This window comes from Suillus discolor (assembly GCF_016758755.1).
Source record: "Suillus discolor strain FC423 chromosome Unknown F5147scaffold_21, whole genome shotgun sequence".
NCBI classification, from domain to species: domain Eukaryota; kingdom Fungi; phylum Basidiomycota; class Agaricomycetes; order Boletales; family Suillaceae; genus Suillus; species Suillus discolor.
The window spans coordinates 220,134-242,979 of NW_024541268.1; the positions used below are offsets into that span (position 1 = coordinate 220,134).

A 22,846-nucleotide genomic window follows, 5' to 3' on the forward strand; every position below is an offset into this window, starting at 1 on the left:
CTCGATCATCGCAATCGAGTAAAGTGACTCGGAGATGTGAACCTGGTTTAAAAAGTCGATAATTGCTTAGCAGAAGTACTGAAAGGTGTGACAGCTATTGGGAACATTGCCCAATTGAACTGCAAGTGAGTCCACGAGTACATGATAACTCAATGATGCGCCCAGAGAGCATTGGGCGTTGAAGTGGGCTCCAAAACTCGCCAGAGGTGTGCTTTTTTGATGATCAGTCGATGTCGTGCTGGGGGTGTGCCCCGTGAGCTCGAGTTGGCAATGGGCATCAAATGTTCTACTAGATTTGGTTCTCGCGAATTTCGGTGCGCTCTCTCGACGGTTAGTCAACTTAGATAAGCATGGCAAATGCCGGTCCCGCGTTTCAGCCCCGCCGCTACTTACCATGTTAGAACGGAGTCCACGGACAAGTCACACCTTGAAATCGAACCGTATTTGACGTGAAGTTCAATTCAGATCGCTTATACACATCTTACACAAATGACTTCTGATACTAAGTGCCGAGTCCTTTTTACAGCTGATTAAGCTTTGGCTTTGACTGCGAGCCACGAAGGCCTCGCAGTGATATCCTTCCACCACCTGTGAGGTAGGTTGGTGAGTTATCTGGCCACAGCAATATCTGTTTAGGAACGGGCGCTCACCTTGCCACATTCGGTCTATCTTCCAACAAATCGTACCCCAATTCTTCGAATACTATCGTTCCATATGGAAGATGGAATAAGTCGGCCAAGGTAATGCTCTAATGAAAGCTCTTGGTGAGCAAGCTATACGGTCGCACCAATCGTCGTTACTTACACCTCCTGCAAGATACTCCTGTTTTCCGAGTATAACATCGTATATATCCAGCTTTGCCTTCAAGTTGTTCACCAGGTCAGATAGCCTAGCTTCATTTGGTTCGAGGCCACGATGCCTGTTGAAAACGCTTCAGCCACGAACTCTGCAGAGCGTTAAGTCTCCTACTTCTTGATGATCTTCTCCGTGGTAATACCCAACGCAAACGGGTAGAAGTTCGATGTCTCGATTGACACTGCTTGTTCAAAAATGGCCTCCGCTTTGGGGTCACGGGGCACGAGATCTGGGGTGCCTTGCGATGCATACTTCTTTGCAATGTATCTGCAAATAGCTCTGGATTCATAGAGAATGAAGCCGTCGTCATCCTGACCGCTGCTGTATCAGTATTTGTCGCCGTAAGTGGTGCAAATGAATTACTGACTATGTAAGGGACCTGTCCGAATGGTTGGAACTCTCTGAAGGCAGGTGTTTTGTGTTCCCCCTTGTAGACTTCCACGTTCACAAGCTCGTACGGCACTTCCTTTTCTCGGCAGACTTCTGCGACGAGTCTGACGAGGGGAGCGACAGCGTGGCCATGTATCTTAAGAACCATTGTAGTTGTGACTGTAGGTGGAGGAATGACTAGTATCGTTGGTGCACCGGTGATCTTGTGCTGCCCCCTATATACGCCCAGCGCACTTAGCCTCTTCGATCGAGACTAAAGCTTTTCGAGTACTGTATGAGGCTAGAGTCGTCATGACGCGCGATAAGGTGACAACACTAGTGAAATCTGTGCTGTTGTCCTCACTAATCCATTTTGGTTGGACTTGTCCAACCTATTCCAGTTGATTGATCCAGCCTCTCAGTGATAGCCGATACTTAGGTCTACTAGTAGGTGATAGCGGAGGTACTTACGTCATACTGGCGAGGTATTCTCACAAAGTGCTGCTCCAGCCGTGACCAATTGCAACCAATAACAAATGGGATTCGAGAATGGAATAGTTCAAAGCAATGCGGAACCGATTAGGCAACGGCCAGGCAAAGCGATAATTTGCTGATTATGTACATAATATTATGCTGTGAATGTAGAGACGAGAGATATTGATTAAGAGCAGAGCATGGTATCAGTGCACGCTGTACAGCATGACTATGTTACCCGCGCGCGAAAAGTATTGCTTGCAGTGACTCGTACGTACATACAGGCTCCCAGTATGATATGATTGATCTATTTAGACCACAAACTAAACACTACATATGGCTAAAGTACATGAAAAGTATAGGTATATAGAGATCACTCCGTGTATAGAATGGGTCCAGAAAAAAGTTCGTGTATACCACATCGATCAGGACACTATTAGATCTGTCAAGCTCCAATCAAACGTCATCTTTTTTGCACAGCAATGGTACTGCTCTCCTCTCCACTGAGTGCTGCAGGACCTAACTCCACATCCTCAACGAACCTTCCCATTTCACCGGGGCTGGGGGCGCGCTCCTTTCCTTTGCGGCTCGAACGGCTCCAAGACAAAAATTTCGGCTTCTGTTGTGGTGCAGTCACCGCTGCATCGTCTGACATGCCCGCGCCAGGCTTAACCTGTTCTGAATCCTTCTTAGACACACTCTGACCTGTTCCCTGCGCCTTCTCCGCCTGCAACTTCAAAAATTCTTCCCCTCTTATCCTCAAAAACTCTTCCAGAAGCGCGGCATTCCTTGAATTCGCCTTGAACACGGCCATGACAATGTCACCCGCTACGGGCACTAGGCCGCTCAAAGCCGAAATTGCATTGTTGAGGAGCATGCGGCGCACGAGCCAAGCCGGTAGTTCAGCCTGCCTGGCTTTGCGGACAACCAGGAAATAATTGAGTGTGACATCAGCGACATCGCCGGCGCCAGGGATAATACCAATGATAAAAGCCCAGCCAAATCGGAGACCACAAATGGAGAAACCTTTGTCTAGGTAGTGGGCACGGCGCTGCACCGACTTGAGAATCTTTGCATCACGCGCTGAAAGACCGGGGGGTATCGCGCGCTTAAAAAATAGTAAGACCGAGGGTAGCGGAACTTCGAAGGGCTAGAGCACCTTTCTGCGACGCTGTTTGCCGCGCTTGTCGGTATAAAACTCATACAACGGGTCTTCGGGTCGGTATTGCTCGAGGTTCTTTTCAAAGAGCTTTGTACCTGCTTTTTGAAGGTAGGAGGTCATGACAGGGAGAAAGAAGAAGGGGATGAGCGACCGTAACGCATTTTTGCATATATAACAAGAGCTCCATCAATACACCTGACCCTTTCGGCTACAACCTTGCTTTGTGTATTCCGCGGTCAAGTACTATTTTTGTTACAAAACTTATTCATATTTGGTATTTATGTAATCTGAGAATATATAATAAGATTTGTGCATGAATTAGTCAGCGATATTACATTTGACGTCAAGATGTCTCCATCCACTGACAAGCTCGACGAAGAATATGTTCAAAGTAGCTTTCACACTTATCTCAAGTCATCTCTCACTCAAGCGAAAGTGGAGAGACTGATAGAGGACCAAGTTCTAGCATCCGCACAAGCAGATCTTATGATTACTGGTGCGCAGCAGCCGCAACAAGCAGCTCCAATGTCTTGGTCTGATCATGTCTGACGTCAATGTAGGTCCAGCATTGTGCTTGTACTTTGCGGCCCTTAGATGCACAACAAACCCGCCATCTGTACCACTTCCTCGTGCCACAAAGTCCGCACCGCCTCTCGAGCTGTCGCCAGACAATTGCCCACCGGCATTTCTCGGCTTTCTAGCCGTCTGGGCAGCTACGGTGCCGCGAATCCAGGGCCTCATCCCTCAAGACCAGCATGATCTTGCTCGCATCATCTGTGGTCTCGAACCTATTGCTATGCCCCCAAACTCCGAGTGCGCCGGCATTGCTGCCGATCTACGTGCTGTGGCAATTGAAATCAGTCAGAGACGCACCTTTCAGGATAGATATGCAAGCGATCTGCAGGCTGCGTTGGATGCAGGCGCATCAAGCAGTGGTTTGAAGGTCAAGACGAGTTTTGTACCACCACCTCTATATTCAGATCAGCTTTCCCCTGAATCGTCCGGATATGAGTCCAAGAAATTCTCTTCTCCTTCGTCTCCATCCGTTCTGTCCGCATTTCCCTTGCGCACGCCTTCCCCTACGATACTCACCCAAGACACCCCTGAAATTGACTTCATCCGCGAGACACTCTACTCCGCGCTCGCAGTCGTGCTAGAGCATATCACAGCCTCCCGGGATCACAACCCGCACCCTCTTGCGCGTCTATTCAAATATGATCCCTCACGTGCCCATTTTGCTGCGGTCAGCCTTGCCATTCTCGAGGTGGCCACGATGCAGGGAGTCATTCTCCCCGATCAAAACGCCATCATGTGCGTCAGTGCACGTGAGCTTGGAGGGCACAAGCTCACGCCAGATACATGTCCGGAGCCACTTCGGCCGTTCATGATGGAGCTCATTGCCATTGGGCGGGACGCGCAGGTGATGCAGGACGAAGACAACGAAGCGACGATCAAGGCTATAGAGAGAGGTGATGAGGATATCCCGGAACCTAGGTTCGAGCGCGTGCAGGCCATCATCATCAATGGTGTACGAGTCAGTAGGGGTGCTGCGGATGATAGGTGCAGGACGCGTAAAAGGAGCGTGGAGGGACGGGCTGTGACATTTGCCAACAGGGTAAATGCCCTTGGGCTGTCGATCAGTAGAATCAAGGCATTTAGAGACAGAGAGAAGGAGGTATTCGATGTGTTAGGGCCACGCCCGTAAGGCTTTGGATGATACCTAGTTCGGTGGAAGGTAGTGCATGGATGCAAAGGTGATCACGAACTTACTTTACTAATGCCAGTACTCTGCTGTATTTGATACCATATTGATACGAAACTTATGCTGTTCATCTCCACACCAGCACGATCGTACCGGCCTCTTGCCCATTTGGCCTCTGAGCTAAATCGAGGACACACAGCAAACATTCGTCCAACGATCGCCATCAACACGAGACGAGGCCTCACTCTACATATTTCGACGCAATACTCCACCTAGTAACACCAACATTGCCTTTGAGACCACATTTGCCTCATCGATTCATTACGCACACGGACCGGAGCGAATAAACTGTAGTGATCCATGAAATAATTGTTCGCCGATCAAGATGGTATATCTACCAAACAAACGATAACAAGAGCGCATCAGTACCGGGCAATGCGAAATTGGCGATTTGGCCACGTACCCTCAGTCATTTCAAATATTGAGATATTAATGTGGGGAAAGCATGGCATGGGTATGGGGCACTTGTCTGCGGGGAGAAGAGCTCTATGAATTGTACGCGGTGGAGTACGAGGCACATGAGGGTGCGGACATTCGGAAAGATGCCATACACTGAGATTCGAAGTGAGCTTGGACTCCATCTTCTCCGAGTTCCGCGGCGCTTCATAAAGAAGTGCGCGGCGCGGTCTGCAGCCTACAGGTAGAAGTGCTCTTAGACTCACTCCGGTACTGATTGCGAGGCCAGAAGTCAAACACAAAGCGCGCACCTGAGCTGGTAGTGTGCTTGACAGGAAGCTCAAGGTTCACGATGCGATCTTGCCGAGGCAGAAATATCTCACTAGCAATGTAAGTGTTGGCTTGTTAACTTAGGCAGATGCTCACCTGTTGCTTCCTGTCACGTTCCTCTAACGGACTTGATCCATATGCCCTGTGGACTTACATTGATCGAGGCAGATAAACCGAGAAGCAGTGAATGTGAGAGGTGGGAAGGCATATTTCATATTCTGAGTCATGGGTAGCGGTGCCGGTGAAGGACGGCGTTGTGTTGGTGTTAGTGGCAGGAAGAAGCGGACATCACTGGGCTAATGTAATACACTTGATGATACAAGCTGTTATCAACGGTCGATTGACGAACAATATTATTGTTGCGTGTGTCCAAGAGTCGAAGCCCTGAAATTTCCCTCGCCTGACAAATGGCTAAACGCCGTGAGCAGTCCATGTGAAAACCGATTTTTTTTGGGAGGGTCGCGAGGGATATAAGTCATCTGTGCTCATAAGTACTAGTGTCTGAAGGGATATAAGCGTCTCAGACCACCAGGTATACATTTGTCACACTGATAAAATCTTCATGATGCACTGATGTATCCTTGTAACGCCATTCGTCAGTAATGAGATACCCAAAAGCGACAGTAGTCAGGACATATCAGATAAAATAATGAGTCTGAAGGCAAACTCAGCCGGACGTAAATCAAACACCTTTCGAAAGGTGATAAACACGCATTCAAAGAGTCATATGGCCCCGGCAAACCTCATCATCGATTATGAGAAAATAAATTTGGACTCACCGATGAATATATCGCGACTACAAACGACGAGTCTATGCGTTATCGTCGTCATAATCATCATCTGTCAATTCCTCTCCCTCTTGAATTCCTTGGTGTCTCTGAAATCCTTCACGCCGGGCCCACGAACGGCCATCGGTGTAGGGCATTATTCGTAGGGGTAAAACGAGGGTATACCACGGACTGTGAAGAGGAGGTTAGAAGAGTAAATTAAGAGAAGGCCACAATTTACTATCCGTCCGGACCAATGTTAAAGAAAAGGCGCAGATTAGTGCTCATTCTAAAACAAAATCGGAGTATTACGCCTATGCCCGACGTTCTAGCATCCTGCTTACCCAAGGTCAAAAGAATTTACAAAATTCTGCAAAGCGTATCAGCATGTAAATGGTCGTGCCCATAACCACATACATCGCCTCTGTCCTTTGCAACGCGCTTGTAGATTTCATGATCTTGTGCCTCGACGGTAGTCTCTCCACGAGCAATACCCCACAAATGCCAGCAGAGCATTATTAACACTGCAATGCAAATGACAACAGAGAGCATATAGGTGAGGATATAAGCTAGCTCTGGCACCATATAGGGCCAGTCGTTCTGTGATATGTAATGAGCATTGGCTGAATGATATTGATGAAGCGACTGCACAGAATACGTGAGGCCGACTGCCTCTAGCGCTTGAGAGTAACCCAGAATGCTCAAGAAAAAGGTCGATAATACTAGGTAAGCCCTGATGGAAACGCATGAGCTGGAAATTGGGAGGAGGTGGAACTTACATAAATAGGACGAAATGCCTCTCATTGTTTAGTCCGACGCATTGGTTTATCCCTGCAGGGAGCTAAAAGGGACGAGCACGCTAAAGTAATAAAGACTTACACTAGAATAATCAACCAACGGGTAAGCAATATCCCACGAACATAGTGCTCAAGCATTTACAGGACAATGATGATCATATTTCATCACACACCGACCACATATCCGACAATGGTGGGCCCTCTCCGTGAAGTATAAATCAGTCTCCTGTGCTGCGTCAGAGTAGGCGTACTCACTTCGGGGCGCATGAATCCACACCTCCTACACATAGTGTTACTCGCTGTCAATAGCGTGATACCATGGTTGGACCACCGAGCTCCTGCGCTCGGCCGTTGAGAAGGCGAGGCCCAGAGTCGACCACTCCCTGGCTGCAAGACTTCACCTTGGACGAATCCAGGTGGCACTGTACACACATAGTAGTAGTGCGTGAAGAGGTTGAGTGCAATGAGTACACAAGGGGGTGTGGTAAGCCAACGAAGGGGAAGGCTGGGTTGAATCACGGTGACTAGGATTGAAATTTAGGTGAGTGTTACAGTGTATACAATTAGACAGTAAACCACACACAAAAGCTGGCTACTCCAATTGCCTGCAGTATTACTGCAAGCCCAACAAAATATGGGCCCGCTGCGCCCGTGACGCGGTCTCCAGCCCGCTCAAGCCATTTGAAGCACCGGAAAACGTGACGAGCACAAAACATGAAGAAGAAGTATAAATGAGAAACCTTGGCCAAGCGAGTCTACGATGACCTTGTATTTGAAGTGTTGTTGATGAGCGTCTGGAAGAAAATTAGTGCGAGAATCTGGAGACCCACATCCGAAGCCGAATCAATTTCTGACGTGTCACTGGCAGTGTCGGGGACAGAAAGGAATTGGCCTCTTGGCAGATGGTAGAATGGCAACGGCACTGGCAATTGGCTTCTTGGCAGAAGTCGGCAAAATGTATTAATTGTGAGCGTTTTTAGCTCTTTTCAACTGTTTCTACTATGGCAAAAATGGGTTTGACTACTACTACCAGCTAGTACACCTTCTGATGTCAAACGTGCATCAATATTCCACTCTGAGCCTCAATTGAGTACATCAATCTCTTCGATGAAGCCAATTGGCATGATACCTTTGCCAGCCCTCTCTAGCTCACTCCAGTCGATGATGCCACCGTCCAGAACATCCGGTACATCACCTGCCCACTCATTTTCTCGCAGTTGGTCAGCCTCCGTGTCCCGCGCTCGACCCAGACTTCATTTTGGCCGCAGACTGGCCAAATCTCTGACATTCACAATTCCGGACTCGCGAGACAATCCTGGTCAATCTGCCAAATTCTGCCAACAACACTAGGACTCCCAGTATGTAGGAGCAGGGAGACTAAGTTAATGCGGAGACAAACTAATTGTACTACACTTCGAAATGATGGCCAGTCAACTGCTGGTAACTTACAAACCAAGTGGTAGGTACGAAGGACTGGACGATCGAATACAACACCTCAGCACTGCATGCAAGCCCCACCGAATACTTTGAATAAGATACGCGCAGATAAGTAATGTTGCATCTGATACACCTTCCTGAGAATCACAATATTCGCATCCTGCAAATACAAGGAATAGATAATCCAAACACCAACACGCATATATGCCGCAGGGGAAGGTAAAACATTATCGTCATCGCTCCTTCCGCCGAGGCGTCCCTGGAACCTTGCGTGGTGTTGCACCAATTCCGGATGGTAGCCCTGTCAGCCGCCGCTCGCCTGCAAAACCGCCGCCTTCCTGTACCCGTTGCACTTCTCGGACAGCACGCCGGGCAGCGTCCCCAACTTTGGCTGGCGGGCGGTCCATATCTACTCGTGATAGCGCACGGAAAAGATCTTGTTGGTCTTCAGGTGGATGTTGGCTCGAGCCTCTCTGAATCGGTAAATGTGACGAAAGGGAAGAAATTTGTGATGAGGGAGGAAGAGAACGCGACCGCGTCGAGAGCGCCAGTGACAGCAAAGAGAACCGATAGTCGAGTTCTGACTCAGCTACGTTTGTCGCCTGAACTGCAGAGTGAACAAATGAGAACAGACTGTCCACCTTAAAGTGGACACCCGCTATTCGTTCGTCGAGGATATTCCTCGACCCTGATCTCACATCAGACATTATGTGTTTGATTAGATCCGGATTAATCTTCTCTCGAAAAGCGTCCGAAAGTTCGTCCTCACGAGGTAGCAGCCACCCCCAGTCATCCGGCGGCTCTTGTGAAGCGGCTCGTTGTTTGCCTTTCGCCTTAACAGACGAAGGGGGCTGCATAGCTTGGCGTCGTCTCTCCAGATCCGCCTTGGAGTTGGTGATATAAGAGTTGTAAAAGTAGTCGACTTGAGTCCACGCATCAGCCTCTGCTGATGCACTGTGCAGCGGACAAATCGTTAGTTGCTCATGACTGTGGATGTAGTCTAACAACGAACCGCTCGATATGCTCGCGAAACTTGATTTCTCGCTCTCTATTTTTCACATTCTGTTCATTTGGCTTCAGATTTTGTTCGCCACCAGCCTGCCCATCCAGACCATGGCCATATACAGGCGTATCGATTTTCTTCTCCGCAAGCATGCGAATGAAGTCGTCCTGTACGGTCTTCAGAATTTGCTTTCTGTGCTCATCAAGCGGAGGTGGGTCTTTGCCACTTCCGCTACTTGATGCTTTGGATTTTGACTGGGACTTCGAACTTGAAGATACTTCAGATATTCTCGTCATAGCTCGGGCAGCCGACCAGACGAGTAGCTGACGTGCTCGTTGCGGATCAGGGAGGTCGCAGTCAATGTGTTTATAGAAGCTCGAATCAGATACAGTAGCATGTGGTTGAGCTAAGAAATATGATGAGAGCCCGCGCATGAACATGTAGGAGAAAAACAATATTATAGGGGAGAGACGTACTGATTACACCAGTGTTTTCAAAACTTGTGCTTATGCGCTTGCCACGCGCGCTCATCGACGTTCGTCGAGAGTGTTGGGGTGTCCTTTGGGGGGTACGCGGGGGAAGGGACACCCCTTCACGGAGTAGCTTATTGCGCTCTATTTGTGGAGTTTCGCTGTCGGGCAGTGGATGGAGCGCATCAGAGGGGTATCGCTGAGAAGTGTGTTTAGGTGTAGAGGGAGGGAATTTGAATGAAGAATCGATTGCATCTTTGGCGCGCGATCGCTGACGAAGGTGAACAGTCTCTGATTCCATCTGTCTGATATCCTCATCCAACTCTGGTTCCTCACGTGTCGAAGAGGGTACATCGCGTGGCTTGGCACTGGTAGGTGCGCGTGACGAGTCAGCTTTAAATCTCTTAGCTGGTGGCTTGGAAGGCCCGGCTATGGAGCTGGAAGGAATGGGTTGCGAAAGAGATGAGGGAAGACGGGATGGTGCTTGGGTAGTTGTGGTGGATGGCTGGGATGATGAATGATTGTTCTGCGGAGTTGTAGGACGCGATATCGGCGCGCGTACAATGACAAGCCCACCTGGCTGTTCCTCGCCAATGTCTAGACGCGATTTATGAGTATTTCACGCGACTTGCCTTCAAACTCTTACTTACACTTTCGTTTGAACGCGCCGTTCGGCTGTGATGCAGCATTAAATAAGTAAATTGCGTGCACGGATTGAGTGACATACCTTTGGCCTCTTTGCTGCTTGTACAAGAGGATTAGTATCATCAACTGCTTTCCGCTTTCCTGGTGGTTTTGGATCTGCAGGTGTCATTGGGTTTTCGAGTCCTCCAACAGCATGTGTGAGGGTCCTGTTCATGAATGTTCGTCAAAACACAGGAGTTCAAGGTCGTAGGATGTATATTTGTTTATCGTTGCCGTTGATCCCGGCGTCGGCGTCGGCGACGATGATCAACGGAGGAGGGAAGCTACAGTGAGCGGAGTTTGAATGAAGAATTCCCACGTGAGACTTTTGATCAACAAACGCAGTACTAGTGTTACGTCTATAATGTCACGTCACACCAGGTATAACACAAAGACTAGTAATTATGGCTTCTCACTTCATACGTCTGGCTCCGAATATACCAGTTCCCACTCTGACAATGTGACTACCAGCTCGTAAGCCTGCCTCAAAATCAGCCGTCATACCCATACTGAGAAGCAGTTTTCCATTGTCTCCCCATCTCCCATCGAACGTTGGATTGCTTCGAAGCATCCCTTCTAGTACATCTCTGGTCTTCTTGAGCGTTTCGAAGTCTTGATTTGGCCGCTCCGATGACGCTAGAGATTCCGTCTGTGAGCCAATAGTCATCAACCCCTGGAAATGTAGCTTGGGACAATGTTCAATGATGTGGCAAGCAAGCTTGAATAATGGGGAGTCGGCGGCTTCGGTTTCGGTGTCCACATATTGCAGTCCCGACTTTTGGACTTCCCCAGAAGTGTTGACTTGCAAGAGCATGTTGAGAGGTGCCTTGCGGTCAGCAGGTATAGCATTGTTATAGATATCAGCATCTTCGGTGCTAGTCAAACTCTGGATGGCATGAAGATTCGACACCGCTGGTTTTCAGAATGACCGTCACAGTACGAATCGGGATAACCTCAAAGGCACATACTTGTAAGTTCTCTCATCCTTGCTTGCCTCCGAAGGTCGTCTCCTTCTGTCTTCTTCATCACACCTATGAAGTGCCATCGAAGGTTGTCAAGATCTGCCAGCTATCAATTGCGAGTCGGTCCCTTCTCGTTAACCACGTAAAGGCAAGCACTAACCTTTTTCGCCTTGTTCACTAGATCGATATCAGAATTTTCTCCGAAATCCCTTTGGCCCTCCTCATAGCAAGCACGAGTCATCCATGCTGGCTTGGTCTTTGATACAGCTACCAGTGTCGGAGCGTGAGATAAAGATTTCGAAGCTTCCGCAAAACAGATTTTGGTTTCAGCGAGATTCTGCAAAAGCTCAGCCCGTCGCTGTGGAGTTGCTTTATCTGACGTCGTCGAAGCCATTCTAGACTTATAAAGAATTGACGGTGCCCGGAAGATGACCCTAGGGTGGGGCATGTCGGACTCGGAAGTAACGTCACGGTGGAAAAGGCAACTCACGTAATCATCGGTGGTAATATCGCACCGGGCCCAGGCTGGGCAGGTACTGCAGTGCCTCATGATCCAAGCTTCATCTTATTCCAGTACAAATTTTACAAGTAGTACCCCCAACTATGCTAAAAATCCAGGAGTACACCGCATGGATTTCGGTTGATGGTCAACCATTGGATACTTACGCTGTGGAGACATCTCTGGCGACCAACGAAGTGACATGCTGGATCCCATCTGAAGCTGGCAAGGTGAACGCCACCTTCGCGTTGTTAACTCATTTTTATATCTGACAATAGACATGCTCAGGAGTTTTCTGTGCATTGTCAAAACACTTCTGCCCCTGGCCTCGATACTATCGGTGCATTCGTCTATATTGATGGACAGGGGTGCCACGGTAGCTTGTTCGAGCGCTGGAATGTGAATCACACTGTCAAGTTCAGTCACGCTTTTGTTTCGGATAGGATCACCAAATCTTTCGTATTTTCAAATGTTCGGCTGACAGGTATTTCTGCACATTGACTGTTTATTGATTCAATGCTTCACTATTGTTCAGATGAAGATGAATTCGTGGACGCGTCATCAGCCGATTTAGGACAAATCCAAGTCAGAGTTTGCAAAATAGCACTCGGCGAATACTATAATCCTGCCCAAAACCAACTTCAGACTGAACACAAGGTACACGAGCGGTCGAAGAAAGCAGTGACACACTGTGTTGGGTAAGCTGTGTGGGATGCGTAGGTCGTCCAACTGAACACTGACCACTTGGCACATACCTCGTTTAGGCTTGGTGAAGAAACTATGATTCCACAAACAATGTTGCGCAAGTCACAGTGCATTGGTCAACCTCTCGCAAAATTCACATTCAAATACAGAGACCGAAGTTTGTGTTATGTGTTTTACTCCTTATCGTGTTCACAGAGTCTTCTGGTAGATCTTTTGAAGGCGAATGGAATCATACCAGTTCCAGCACCCTTGAAGCGCAAGGCATCGCAGGAAATCATTGACCTCACTGTTAATGACGTCCAGGTGGGGGGCAGCAGATTCAATGATCCAGTACGAGAACAAAACTCGCAGGGAACAAAAGAGACAGAACGCAGGAGCAAGAAGGTGAAGCAAGAACCGAAGTCCGGTGTGTTCGTAGAAGTCATTGATTTGACGTAGCTCGTGTGTTGCACGAGTAAAACCAATGACGATTGACGGCTATCTGGATAGTGAGTGTGCCATCACTGTGAATCACGTCGTTGCTTCTCCAGCCGTTTTTTCCGTGCTCTTTCTGCACAGCGCTTTTGATCATGTATACGTGATTCTCGCAGTTATCAAGGGTCACCGCTCATTTGATCGAGACTTGTCATGCACGTTCCATATTATTAAAGATCCGGCTAGGGAAAGTTCAGCACAGAAACTTTTACAGTTTGTGAGGTGAAGCTGAACATCCTTCGTTCGTCAGCATTGGTCTAGTGAATGATGACGTAGGTGGTGTCTATCCCATTTCATTACCATGTAGCGAGGCATTTGTGATGCACAAAATCCCTGGAACAGTGAATTCAGTCCCACTCTCAGGGGGATTCGACATGTCCTTCGCCGAGGAGATCCGATGAGGTAGGAGGCATTTGTTGATTCATTTTTTGTGCCCCAGATCCCATTACTGCATGGTCTATATGCCGCACAAGCAGTCAAGTATGACCGAATCACATACAGTTCGAAGTCGCTTCTTGTCATCCACAGCATTGTAGCAATGCCATTGTGAGTTTTTGTTTCAGCTGTAGAACTCAAGTGCTGGCCATTAATTCTGCTGTCTGCGTAAATCGCGCAACCTGATACCAGATCAAATATCAACTACCTTCCACATGCACATGCGGTGTGGGTTCCTGGGTAAAGGTCACGGCTTAACTGCGAAAACCTTGTCTGAGTGCGACACTCTCTCCGCCTCGCCGAACGATGAAATTATACAATGCGAGCTAAATCGTAAGAAGTATGAATATGAGTTGGTTAGTAGGCTTCCGGCAGTGCGAATGATGTACTTATACCTTCTCATACAATTGGGTGACTGATACAGTGACTGATCAGACAAAATCTCGATTTACCAGGAGGGCTTCTCGTGCGATCAGATCTTGTCATGTCTAACATGTGTACGGTGACTTCGAAGTTGCGTCATTCGTTTTGTCAGGGTTTGTCTGCTCCACTGCCTCCGCTTGATAGATGATTTTCTATTAAATAACAACCATAAACACGAGGTAAAAATACCGGACACCCCTCCTGACTGTGGTTGATGCGATTGATTTAGAATCAAACTAGTAGTATTCCCCGAGCGAATGACTGACATGGTCAGATGTCGCACTTTGGTTTCACATACCACTTCTCCAACAGACTGGGAAATTGCTATCACCCTCCTACTATTCTCTTCTATCTTGATCTTAACCCTAACTCCGCTTCATCTTCATGTCGTTGTACGCTAATACAAATATGAACACCAGCTTTCTGCGCAGAATCAGCCTTTCTTTGGCAGATAGCAAGCCTTCTTCCGTTGGACGAAAATGCCAATCACCATCAGCCGTTCCCCTTCGCAAACTGGCACCTCATGGCTCCAGCGAGGCCGAAAAGTTTACATCACTTACTAACATCGGGATTGCTTCTCCTCTCCGACACGCTCACGGGTTATCGGATCATGCTGTCCCTGGTAAGTATCATGCGCTACTTGATCGTGTATGAGCTAAAGATTCATTCTCGCTTCTGCTCCCGGCTGCGGTTTCTTTACTTTTGGTCGTGTCTGCAATTTGTCCAGATATCTACCGCGGTCGCAGCATCAGCCTGTTCGTGTCCCGTGGCGCAGCAAGAAGTTTTCCCACTGGCAACGAATCTACCCTACCCTGCAACGCGGACAATCTGGGCGCCCTGACATGTAGCTTGTCTTTTCGGGGAACACACGACATCTCCTCTATGACTGCCATGCCCGAGATCACTAGCCCGACTTCATCCCTGTCCTACAGCGCACTTGACACGCTACTTAAGGGGAAAGCCCCCACTTCAGATACAGGCGCTCCATTCGTCCCTTACTCTAAAGACGCTAAGGACGAAACTTCAAGAGCAGCCGAAATTTCGCATTCTTATCCCCTCGTTATGACAAACACCAGCACAAATAGGCACTCTTTGAAATCCCTTACGAACCCTGTGGGATCAAAAGGGGCCGACCAAACAACAATTGAAAAGCCACGCTTCCCATCTATCTCACCATGCCCATCCATCGAGGCGAGCATCTCGTCCTCTAGCGACTCGAGCTCATCGTCACCGACAGCGCGGTGGCGACGTTCTCCATCTCCAGAATCCCGACCAACAATGGTCATCCAGAGCACTCTTTCAACGCACTCTCTGTCCGTTGTGCTTCCACGTGCCATACAATCAGAAATGGTGACTGTTTCTGTCAAAAAGGGAGATAAGTTGAATATCGTGGCTGATGCATGGCACATGGAGAATGATTGTAAGTACTATGCCCCATCCATTAAATGGTGGAATCTCAACTCTTTCTCGTGGATCTTAGGTCACTACGAGTGGCTAGTACATTTCGCACCTGGTGACGCAGATATGCCTAGTGTCCGTGCACGGTTCGCGCCTGACGGGAAACTTACTATCACTGTTCAGCGACGTATCCCAGGGCAAACCTCAGGCTATATTCGGGGACCACTGGGAACTAGGTTCTGAGATATGCAGTTCTAATACAGTAGCCATATGTTATTCACTTTTTTTCCAAAGCAATTCCAGTGTAGCATGACCACGCCTACTACTATACGTTCTCTTAGTACTAAGTCATATCCTGTATTCAAGACCCATATGGGTATTTCCCCATTTACGAATCAAAGACATGTTCCCATAAAAGGTTCTTCTAATTCGTTTCGCGACAAGCCCGACTTGCTCCGAGTCCCCGGTCCAAGAGCTCCAGTGTAGTACAGACCAGGACCTCCTTTAGACGTGGGCGATGTTCACCAGGACCTCTTCAAGCGCGGTAGTATTCGGATACTAGCCAGCATCTGATTCGGACGTGTCACTGAGATGCCAGCCAAGGCGACTCGGGACTTCGGAAGTGACTGTCACCGCGAAAGATGAAAGGGAAAACTCGAGAGTTGTTAGCATCCATGAACATGGTTATGTTATGCCAGGTGAGCAAGAGGCAGTAATAGTTATCCTATATCCGACTCGTCAAGTCATACAGGTACTACCGTCCTCGATACGTGAACTATAGTGTTTATTCCTGGGTCCAATGGACCTTCTGAATCTCTCACGCATCACCAAGGCCTGTCGAAGTTCAGTCGTGCGAAGGTCCTCTGCATTCATCTGGCGAGAAGCTCGTCGAAGTGACAGATTGCAAACTTTCTTGATATTGCCCAACTAATTCGAGCAAGCCTCAATACGCAAATCTGACATTTCATCTTCGTTGCCATGTATGTGCTTCGTGAATAACACTCCATACACTCGGGCTAACCGACTTTTGAGGAGTGCGGAAAGAAGTCTGTCTGTTATCTAGCCGCTTAGGGTTAGGTACATGCCATCCGCAAATATGGTAAGTACGCGTCTAGAGACCCCCATTCTCAATCACTCATTTATTGTGCTCACATAGATGGGCTCTCAGGACGATGACTTCGTCAGAAATTCACAATTCAGGTATAAAAATGATTGCAAGTAGTTCGCCATACTAGCAGCAGATGTCAAAATGAGCACTCGTGCGCGCTAAGTTTGATTCGTATATGTTATGGTGAATTCATCAGGTTTCAGGTAAACTGGTGCTGCTATGCTTGAGATCATAGTCCGAGGCGCCCAAACACGATTTTTCCGGCAAGAACAAAAAGGACCGACAGCTTACACCCTTCAGCAAGCTAAAGCGTCAAGTCGAGTGATCGAAGAGGTGCATATCTTGTTATCGTTGTATGAGGCCGTAATTCAGCTGATATCTAACGCATGCGAAATCGTGGAGATAGAAACTGCGCATGACCGCAAGGAAAGACTTGAGGATATCAAGTACACACGTGAATGGGAGTCGGTCAGATCTATTCTCACTGCTTTCATTTCGGCATTCATCCCTTCAGACAGGATCAGGATCATAACATAGGTGAATTCCAATTTCATCTATAACGATTTCGGAAAAAAGTTTGTTGAGCATCCTGGTGCAAAAGAAACCAAACTGCTGACGCCGAGGTGTAAGTTGCTTAACGTGTATGTTAGCCTTGCTGATAGCCAGTTTGGCAGCATGGATTTGCGTCCAGGGATTACTCACGTTACATCCATGAGATGAGAAAGAATAAAATGGCTACCTTCGTCTATCTGATGCATTGCGATATATTGGAAACTGCTTACCGGCAAACTTTGGAAGACAGAGCTTGGCAACGCGACCCGGATAAGCCAATGCTGGACTGGCACTGTCTCACTACATTAAGAGGATTCGATGACATCACAAGGTTCCTCCGTAGGTTCTTTTCAGAGATGATGTGCTTTCTTCGCTCTCGCCAAGCTTTGAAATCCTGGCCCCGTTACAAAAGAAAGCGGAGCTGAAGCTCTCGGCCATTACTACGTCTATTACCCACATCCTCAAAGATCAGCGGGCCCGGGGGTGACCACGACTGTACTTTCCTTAGACTCGGGTTGGCCAACTCATTCTTCCCTTACAGACGAGGATTGTTCGCATATCCAAAGGTTTTCGCCATGTGTTTTTTATGTCAGTGCTGGATGACGCCTATGTTCTCGAAATGGAATTTTGGCACATTGCATGGGGATTGCCAGAGCACTGCTGCTAACCATCTTTTGTATGGAGTGACAGTATCCACTTGTTCGTTAATTCCTTTGTGCTTTGTGGTAGTCTATTGATTCCATGCGTTCTACCTATTTACTGACATCAACATGCAACGTAAAGAACGTCCAGCAATGTTATACTCAGGTCGATAATGGTGCCCAGATTAGTGGCAGCGCTAGTCGTTAAAGCCATTGGCTAGCTCTGTCTACCTTCTGAGCGTTGCTGCGTGGGGTTCTACCATAGAGGGTTCATGCAGTAGTACACCACCCGCTGACGCTTCATACTACAGGACTCTCGCTGTCAGAACATTTTGCTGTGGAGCAGTAACAGATTTCGGGCAGTCAGCACTCAGTGCGATGAGGTGTCGCCGTGGCTAGGATGCGCATGCATCATTAATCTACATTTCATCTCAAAAATGTGACGAAAACCAGAAAGAAGTCAATGATAATGTTATACAGCTGTTCGCCATGAATGGCGTCAGAATACGTTGAGTGGCATCGAGAGCAGCGAATGAGGACATTTTAGGCTTCCACAACATCAGGGGTAGCAATAGTAGGGTCTAATCCGCATAGGTTAACTATATCTTCCTTCCATTCGCCTTGTTACAGGGACAATGGTAACAATCAGCATTCTTATCGATGGTGACCCCAAATAGCGCGCCTACTGCAGAGTAAATTTGGACTCGGCGAGTCGCGGTCGTGGTCCAGGTCAGTAATACTTAGCCAACCAGCTGGTCTGTGAGAATAATCACAGATACATTTAGAACCTTCCATTGAGTTCTGGAGCCAGAAAAAGAGCTTGGCCGGGTAAGAGTCAGGACGACACTTTGGACAAAGCGGCAAATGCTGCGGAGAGATTGTGATACCTGTAGACAATGGAAAGACTCGGAAGGCCGCTTGAACTTGAAGGGCTGGGAACTACGGGGACTGCTCGGAATTCTAGCTGGAGTCAGGACTCAACAAGCGCCCACCTAGTCATGAGGCTTCGGGCCCGCCGGGTCCTCATTACAGACAAGTTAAAATAGAGTTGCACTCCATCGTTAGACATTGCCCACTCACCACCATCATCCACCATGCCCACAGCAACAAGACAGCTCTATCAACATCTTATGGAAGTCGACAGTGGACAGCTGTCGGCCCATATTATATCTGAATCCAACTTAATCGAAGAGCAACATCAGTTGCGCAGTCTGTTAGAAAGGAACGAGGGACGTGCCCTTGGCCTTGCTGGTGGATTCGCGCCCACTGGAGAGCTCGCGATGCTTGCAATCGCCGACACGTCCACTATTATCATTATCGAGTTCGAGTTAAAGAAGAAGAGGGGCAAGGACAACAAACGCGATGAACGCCCTGTCACACCCGCCAGTGAGAGAGGCAACACTGCCGCTCGGGTGTTTTTGACTCAGAACCTCCTTCGTCGCACAACCGGATTCTTATACGCTTTCGATGTCGCTTCGATCGCTCTGGCTCTATTTCAAACACTTGATCTTCGAATCGCAAATGCGATCGATGTGCAGAGCGTATCGAAAACACGTGTCCCGCTCGCCATTGTTAAACAGGCCGTTGGTGATCTTCATTGTGTTCATGATGTAAACATCAACAAAATATTCTGCGATGATACTATCAATCATCTGCCTGTGGCCCCTGCCGCTAATAATGGCATTACTCCACTTGCACTACGTGCATGGATCGCACACTATCTATCGCAACTTTCAAGCATAGAAGATCGCCTCGCGCAAGTGCCCCCGGTAGACACCTTCCTGCTCTCTGACAAGGTAGATCACTGCTTTCTAGACGATCAATGGTGCTGATCGTAATCACAGGCCTTAGAGTTTCTCGCGAAGAGCTCGAAGGATTCGTTCCAGCTCGAGCAGAAGAAGCCGCTCGAGGTCACGCGCCAGTTTGCTACTTTTGTCGATCATACGAACAACCACATCCATGCCCAAGTTGACAGATACAAGAACCAAATTCGCAAGAACCACCGTCAGGCATGTAGTCCGCGTGTCCACACTGCCTTGCTTGACAAGTGATTACCTCAGCGTGCATTCATTGATATCGGCGGGCGTGATGGGCGAGGCTTCACTATCAACGGGAAGGTTGGCATTCCTCAGGGTCGCACCGCCAAACTTGCCACCACCGACAGTCTCAGTTTAGCTGGCAAGAGCATTGGCTCGATCAAGATTGTCGGTCGTGAAGACCCTACTCAGGCTGAGAGCCAGCGTGCTCAAAAGGTTCTAGAGATCCTCCAAGGTCTCATCAACCTCGAGCACGACAACCCATGGGTTCAGCTCATATTCTTTTCCTCTCCCAGGGACGACTTCCAATGGCCCTCCGCCTGGACGGAGGAGGCGAATGATACGGATATTGTCAAATACTGTGCCAACCGTGTCAGTCGCCCCCTCAATCCATCTCAGACGAAAGCTGTGAAGCAAATGCTCCAGCAGTCAAATGACAAGCGTCTTACTGTCATCCAGGGGCCCCCTGGAACCGGTAAGACCACTGTCATCGCTTCATTTGTTCAGACTGCCCTTGCCGGTGGACTCTCTGGTATCTGGCTCATTGCTCAGTCCAATGTTGCCGTCAAGAACATTGCTGAGAAACTCGCTGACTTTGGCCTGACCAATTGGAAGCTTCTCGTCGCAAAGGATTTTTTTGAATACTGGTCCGTCCTTTCACTAGCTGACTCTTTTCCCTTTAGGCAAACTGACATACTCTAGGCACGAGCACCTCTATGCCAACATTCGGGCCAATATCATCATATCGGAGGACTTCAAGGCGCCAAATTTCTATCAGGAGCTACGAAACAGCCCGGTTATTCTCTGTACCCTCTCTATGCTTTCATCTGTTGCTCTTCGCATGCATGGAGGTTTTAAAGCCGCGCCACTTAGAACCCTCGTCATCGACGAAGCATCCCAAATTGAGATCGGTGACTACATACCTCTCTTCACCTCTCACACCTCCATCCGAAAGGTTTGCTTCATTGGTGATGATAAACAATGTAAGTTTTTCTTCTGCATACTATCACATATTCTGATATCTTCAGTGCCACCCTATGGTCAGGATGATATCCAGGACCTCAAGAGCATCTTCGAGGTCAAGCACATCAAGGACCGTGCCATTTTCCTGGATACCCAATGTAAGTCCTTTACCTAATGTTCCCGTATGCCAAATTTTATCATTTTATTGTAGACAGGATGCCCCCTCAAATTGGACAGTTCATATCTAAATTTGTGTATGATGACCTACTCGAGTCAGATCCGCAACATTCCGTCACGAACGAGAGGATGGCTTGTCATTTTATCAACATTCCCAGCCAGGAACAGTCACATGGGACTAGTTGGAAGGTAAGCCACTTGAATTCGGTCACTCGCAGTTGGCTAATGTCATGCGCAGAACGTTGGAGAGTGCCAAACCATTCTCCACATCGCTACCATGCTGCAAGCAAAGAATAAGCAATTCCGCATCATCACCCCCTACGACGCTCAGCGGAGTTTGATCGAGGAGTGTTTAAAGCTCAATGAGCTTGATTGGGAGGACAAATGTTTCAATGTTGACTCGTTTCAAGGTTCGTTCTCGCAACATATATTCATAACATCATATTTATGGTTCGTTCGTGGCAGGTAACGAGGAAGATTACATTGTGATCTCACTCGTGCGATCCACGGCGCTCGGATTCCTCACCGACCGACGCCGGACCAATGTCATGCTTACTCGATGCAAGAAAGGCATGATCATCTGCACGAGTCAGAAATTTATGAAGCGGGCAGGGTGCAAGTCACTCGTGGGCGGGTTGTTAGAACATTATGAACACAGCTGGATCGACAAGGACGATTTGGAGAGAATTGTGCTGTAGGTGGGCCCGCGACCATGCTAGTTGTTGACGGCCTCGACCACGGTTTACTTTCGTAATGATGGTTAGTTGTATGATATGTAGTTGGTTTGTACGACAGCTCGCGCGGTCATGAGACTCCTTATAAGGGGCATTTTTTTTTTTTCTTGGAATAAATAATAAGTTTCTGATTTCAATTGCGTCTGAGTGGTGTATTGCACAGCGAGCGATAAGGAGGCATAGTTTAGTTTTGTGCAAACAAGAATAGGCTAGTTTTGGACCTCGCGATCGCTAACACAAGCTGGGCAGGTATTGTGCAGCGACAAGCGAGGACGGTCGCTGGTGGCCGTTTCATGCATGTAGAATTCTTGATCAAGTATCCAAGCTTCTACTGAATCTGTATGGTGTCCGATAATCTCTCCATCAGTGTCGGATCCTCGTGTTCAACGAGCCAAGGCACAAGCCTTGGTCGACGCCATCAGGCCTATAACCGCGCCTGTACGCGCGTCTGCCCCATCCACTTATTTCTTCTTTTTGTCTTTTAACTCGAGCTCTCCAGTCTCGAAAATCGCCCGCATATCCCGGAGCGCATCTGCGATATATTGCTTGAACTTGTTCGTGGAGGTGAGCGGGGATGAGAATTTGGACTCGACACAGAATTTGATACGATTGAGTGCTATGAGATCTGTGAGAGAACAGAGTATGAGCTTGGTTTTGTGGCAAGCGTGAGCGGGATTGCCAATTAAATTCGGAAACGAAACACCTTCAGTCGACCTGGTCAACCGACGGTGATGTCGGCGACAATAACAAATGCAGATAGGAAACTATTACAGACGAAGAATCCCTCACTGAGGTTCGACAATCCCGCAAAACAATTGTGAAATCAACGAATCAAACTTACAATTAATCCCATAACCATCCTCCTAACCAGCTCCAAAGTCAGTGCCTCTGAATTGGTCACCGGCGCTCAAGCCACTAGTGCTGAGTTTCCACTCCTGAGGGCGAGAGAAAAGAGGGTCGGCGAAGAGAGGGTGCGTAGGTTTTTGCGGGGGGTCAGTGGGCCAGATTTCAGGGAGAGTCCGAGGAGGAAGTAGATGTGGTCGCATCTACAGGGAGTTCTTCTAGCATCAACTTCAGGCCTAATAAGTGCCTGTCGATTCCACGACCTATAGCGGTTTCCATCGTGCGCCTTGCATGCATCTGGATAGCCTGTTGGAGGAGGGAAAGAAGTGCACGGGGCTGATCAGATTAGTGTATCAAAAACCATAAGTTCCCGTTGTCACCACTATGAGG

General features: G+C 48.3%; 10 protein-coding genes across 10 annotated transcripts; 4 read left to right on the forward strand and 6 right to left on the reverse strand.

The window, feature by feature from the left end:
- Positions 1 to 440: 440 nt before the first annotated feature.
- On the reverse strand, positions 441 to 1,715 carry F5147DRAFT_689917 (glutathione S-transferase). Its single transcript, XM_041437014.1, has 5 exons — positions 1,223 to 1,715; positions 970 to 1,166; positions 805 to 919; positions 651 to 748; positions 441 to 588 (listed from the first exon to the last, which is right to left on the reverse strand). Exons 1-5 carry the CDS (start codon positions 1,391 to 1,393, stop codon positions 531 to 533), a joined length of 639 nt encoding a protein of 212 aa, XP_041293958.1. The 5' UTR covers positions 1,394 to 1,715; the 3' UTR covers positions 441 to 530.
- Positions 1,716 to 1,870: 155 nt separating this feature from the next.
- F5147DRAFT_689918 (uncharacterized protein) lies at positions 1,871 to 3,069 on the reverse strand. The gene is made up of 2 exons (XM_041437015.1): positions 2,858 to 3,069; positions 1,871 to 2,806 (listed from the first exon to the last, which is right to left on the reverse strand). Exons 1-2 carry the CDS (start codon positions 2,978 to 2,980, stop codon positions 2,162 to 2,164), a joined length of 768 nt encoding a protein of 255 aa, XP_041293959.1. The 5' UTR covers positions 2,981 to 3,069; the 3' UTR covers positions 1,871 to 2,161.
- Positions 3,070 to 3,183: 114 nt separating this feature from the next.
- F5147DRAFT_689920 (uncharacterized protein) lies at positions 3,184 to 4,717 on the forward strand. Its single transcript, XM_041437016.1, has 2 exons — positions 3,184 to 3,356; positions 3,421 to 4,717. Exons 1-2 carry the CDS (start codon positions 3,209 to 3,211, stop codon positions 4,563 to 4,565), a joined length of 1,293 nt encoding a protein of 430 aa, XP_041293960.1. The 5' UTR covers positions 3,184 to 3,208; the 3' UTR covers positions 4,566 to 4,717.
- A 1,442-nt stretch (positions 4,718 to 6,159) lies between these two features.
- F5147DRAFT_574991 (DHHC palmitoyltransferase-domain-containing protein) lies at positions 6,160 to 7,628 on the reverse strand (the record flags this gene model as incomplete). Its single annotated transcript, XM_041431251.1, has 9 exons — positions 6,160 to 6,307; positions 6,357 to 6,404; positions 6,460 to 6,485; positions 6,533 to 6,715; positions 6,767 to 6,848; positions 6,895 to 6,956; positions 7,055 to 7,114; positions 7,168 to 7,436; positions 7,496 to 7,628. 9 exons carry the CDS (start codon positions 7,626 to 7,628, stop codon positions 6,160 to 6,162), a joined length of 1,011 nt encoding a protein of 336 aa, XP_041293961.1.
- Positions 7,629 to 8,182: 554 nt separating this feature from the next.
- F5147DRAFT_689937 (Mis12-Mtw1 protein family-domain-containing protein) lies at positions 8,183 to 10,796 on the reverse strand. The gene is made up of 5 exons (XM_041437017.1): positions 10,550 to 10,796; positions 10,473 to 10,497; positions 9,829 to 10,419; positions 9,362 to 9,758; positions 8,183 to 9,303 (listed from the first exon to the last, which is right to left on the reverse strand). Exons 1-5 carry the CDS (start codon positions 10,679 to 10,681, stop codon positions 8,583 to 8,585), a joined length of 1,866 nt encoding a protein of 621 aa, XP_041293962.1. The 5' UTR covers positions 10,682 to 10,796; the 3' UTR covers positions 8,183 to 8,582.
- Positions 10,797 to 10,918: 122 nt separating this feature from the next.
- F5147DRAFT_745259 (uncharacterized protein) lies at positions 10,919 to 11,862 on the reverse strand (the record flags this gene model as incomplete). The annotated part of the gene is made up of 3 exons (XM_041439737.1): positions 10,919 to 11,418; positions 11,475 to 11,574; positions 11,629 to 11,862. 3 exons carry the CDS (start codon positions 11,860 to 11,862, stop codon positions 10,919 to 10,921), a joined length of 834 nt encoding a protein of 277 aa, XP_041293963.1.
- Positions 11,863 to 11,982: 120 nt separating this feature from the next.
- F5147DRAFT_689941 (uncharacterized protein) lies at positions 11,983 to 13,331 on the forward strand. The gene is made up of 6 exons (XM_041437018.1): positions 11,983 to 12,197; positions 12,256 to 12,451; positions 12,503 to 12,665; positions 12,732 to 12,829; positions 12,881 to 13,160; positions 13,231 to 13,331. The coding sequence occupies exons 1-5, from the start codon at positions 12,072 to 12,074 to the stop codon at positions 13,108 to 13,110; spliced, it is 813 nt and encodes a 270-aa protein (XP_041293964.1). The 5' UTR covers positions 11,983 to 12,071; the 3' UTR covers positions 13,111 to 13,160; positions 13,231 to 13,331.
- A 1,951-nt stretch (positions 13,332 to 15,282) lies between these two features.
- Positions 15,283 to 15,645, forward strand: F5147DRAFT_745260 (uncharacterized protein; the record flags this gene model as incomplete). Its single annotated transcript, XM_041439738.1, has 2 exons — positions 15,283 to 15,424; positions 15,485 to 15,645. The coding sequence occupies 2 exons, from the start codon at positions 15,283 to 15,285 to the stop codon at positions 15,643 to 15,645; spliced, it is 303 nt and encodes a 100-aa protein (XP_041293965.1).
- Positions 15,646 to 19,442: 3,797 nt separating this feature from the next.
- On the forward strand, positions 19,443 to 21,162 carry F5147DRAFT_543524 (P-loop containing nucleoside triphosphate hydrolase protein; the record flags this gene model as incomplete). The annotated part of the gene is made up of 7 exons (XM_041430289.1): positions 19,443 to 19,499; positions 19,548 to 19,727; positions 19,764 to 20,386; positions 20,442 to 20,722; positions 20,768 to 20,860; positions 20,914 to 21,068; positions 21,118 to 21,162. Coding segments are annotated over 7 exons (1,434 nt in total), but the record flags the coding sequence as incomplete, so codon positions are not given.
- A 582-nt stretch (positions 21,163 to 21,744) lies between these two features.
- Positions 21,745 to 22,659, reverse strand: F5147DRAFT_689980 (uncharacterized protein; the record flags this gene model as incomplete). Its single annotated transcript, XM_041437019.1, is given in 5 exon segments — positions 21,745 to 21,829; positions 21,875 to 21,966; positions 22,001 to 22,002; positions 22,018 to 22,238; positions 22,482 to 22,659. 2 exon segments carry the CDS (start codon positions 22,657 to 22,659, stop codon positions 22,075 to 22,077), a joined length of 342 nt encoding a protein of 113 aa, XP_041293967.1. The 3' UTR covers positions 21,745 to 21,829; positions 21,875 to 21,966; positions 22,001 to 22,002; positions 22,018 to 22,074.
- Positions 22,660 to 22,846: the final 187 nt, after the last annotated feature.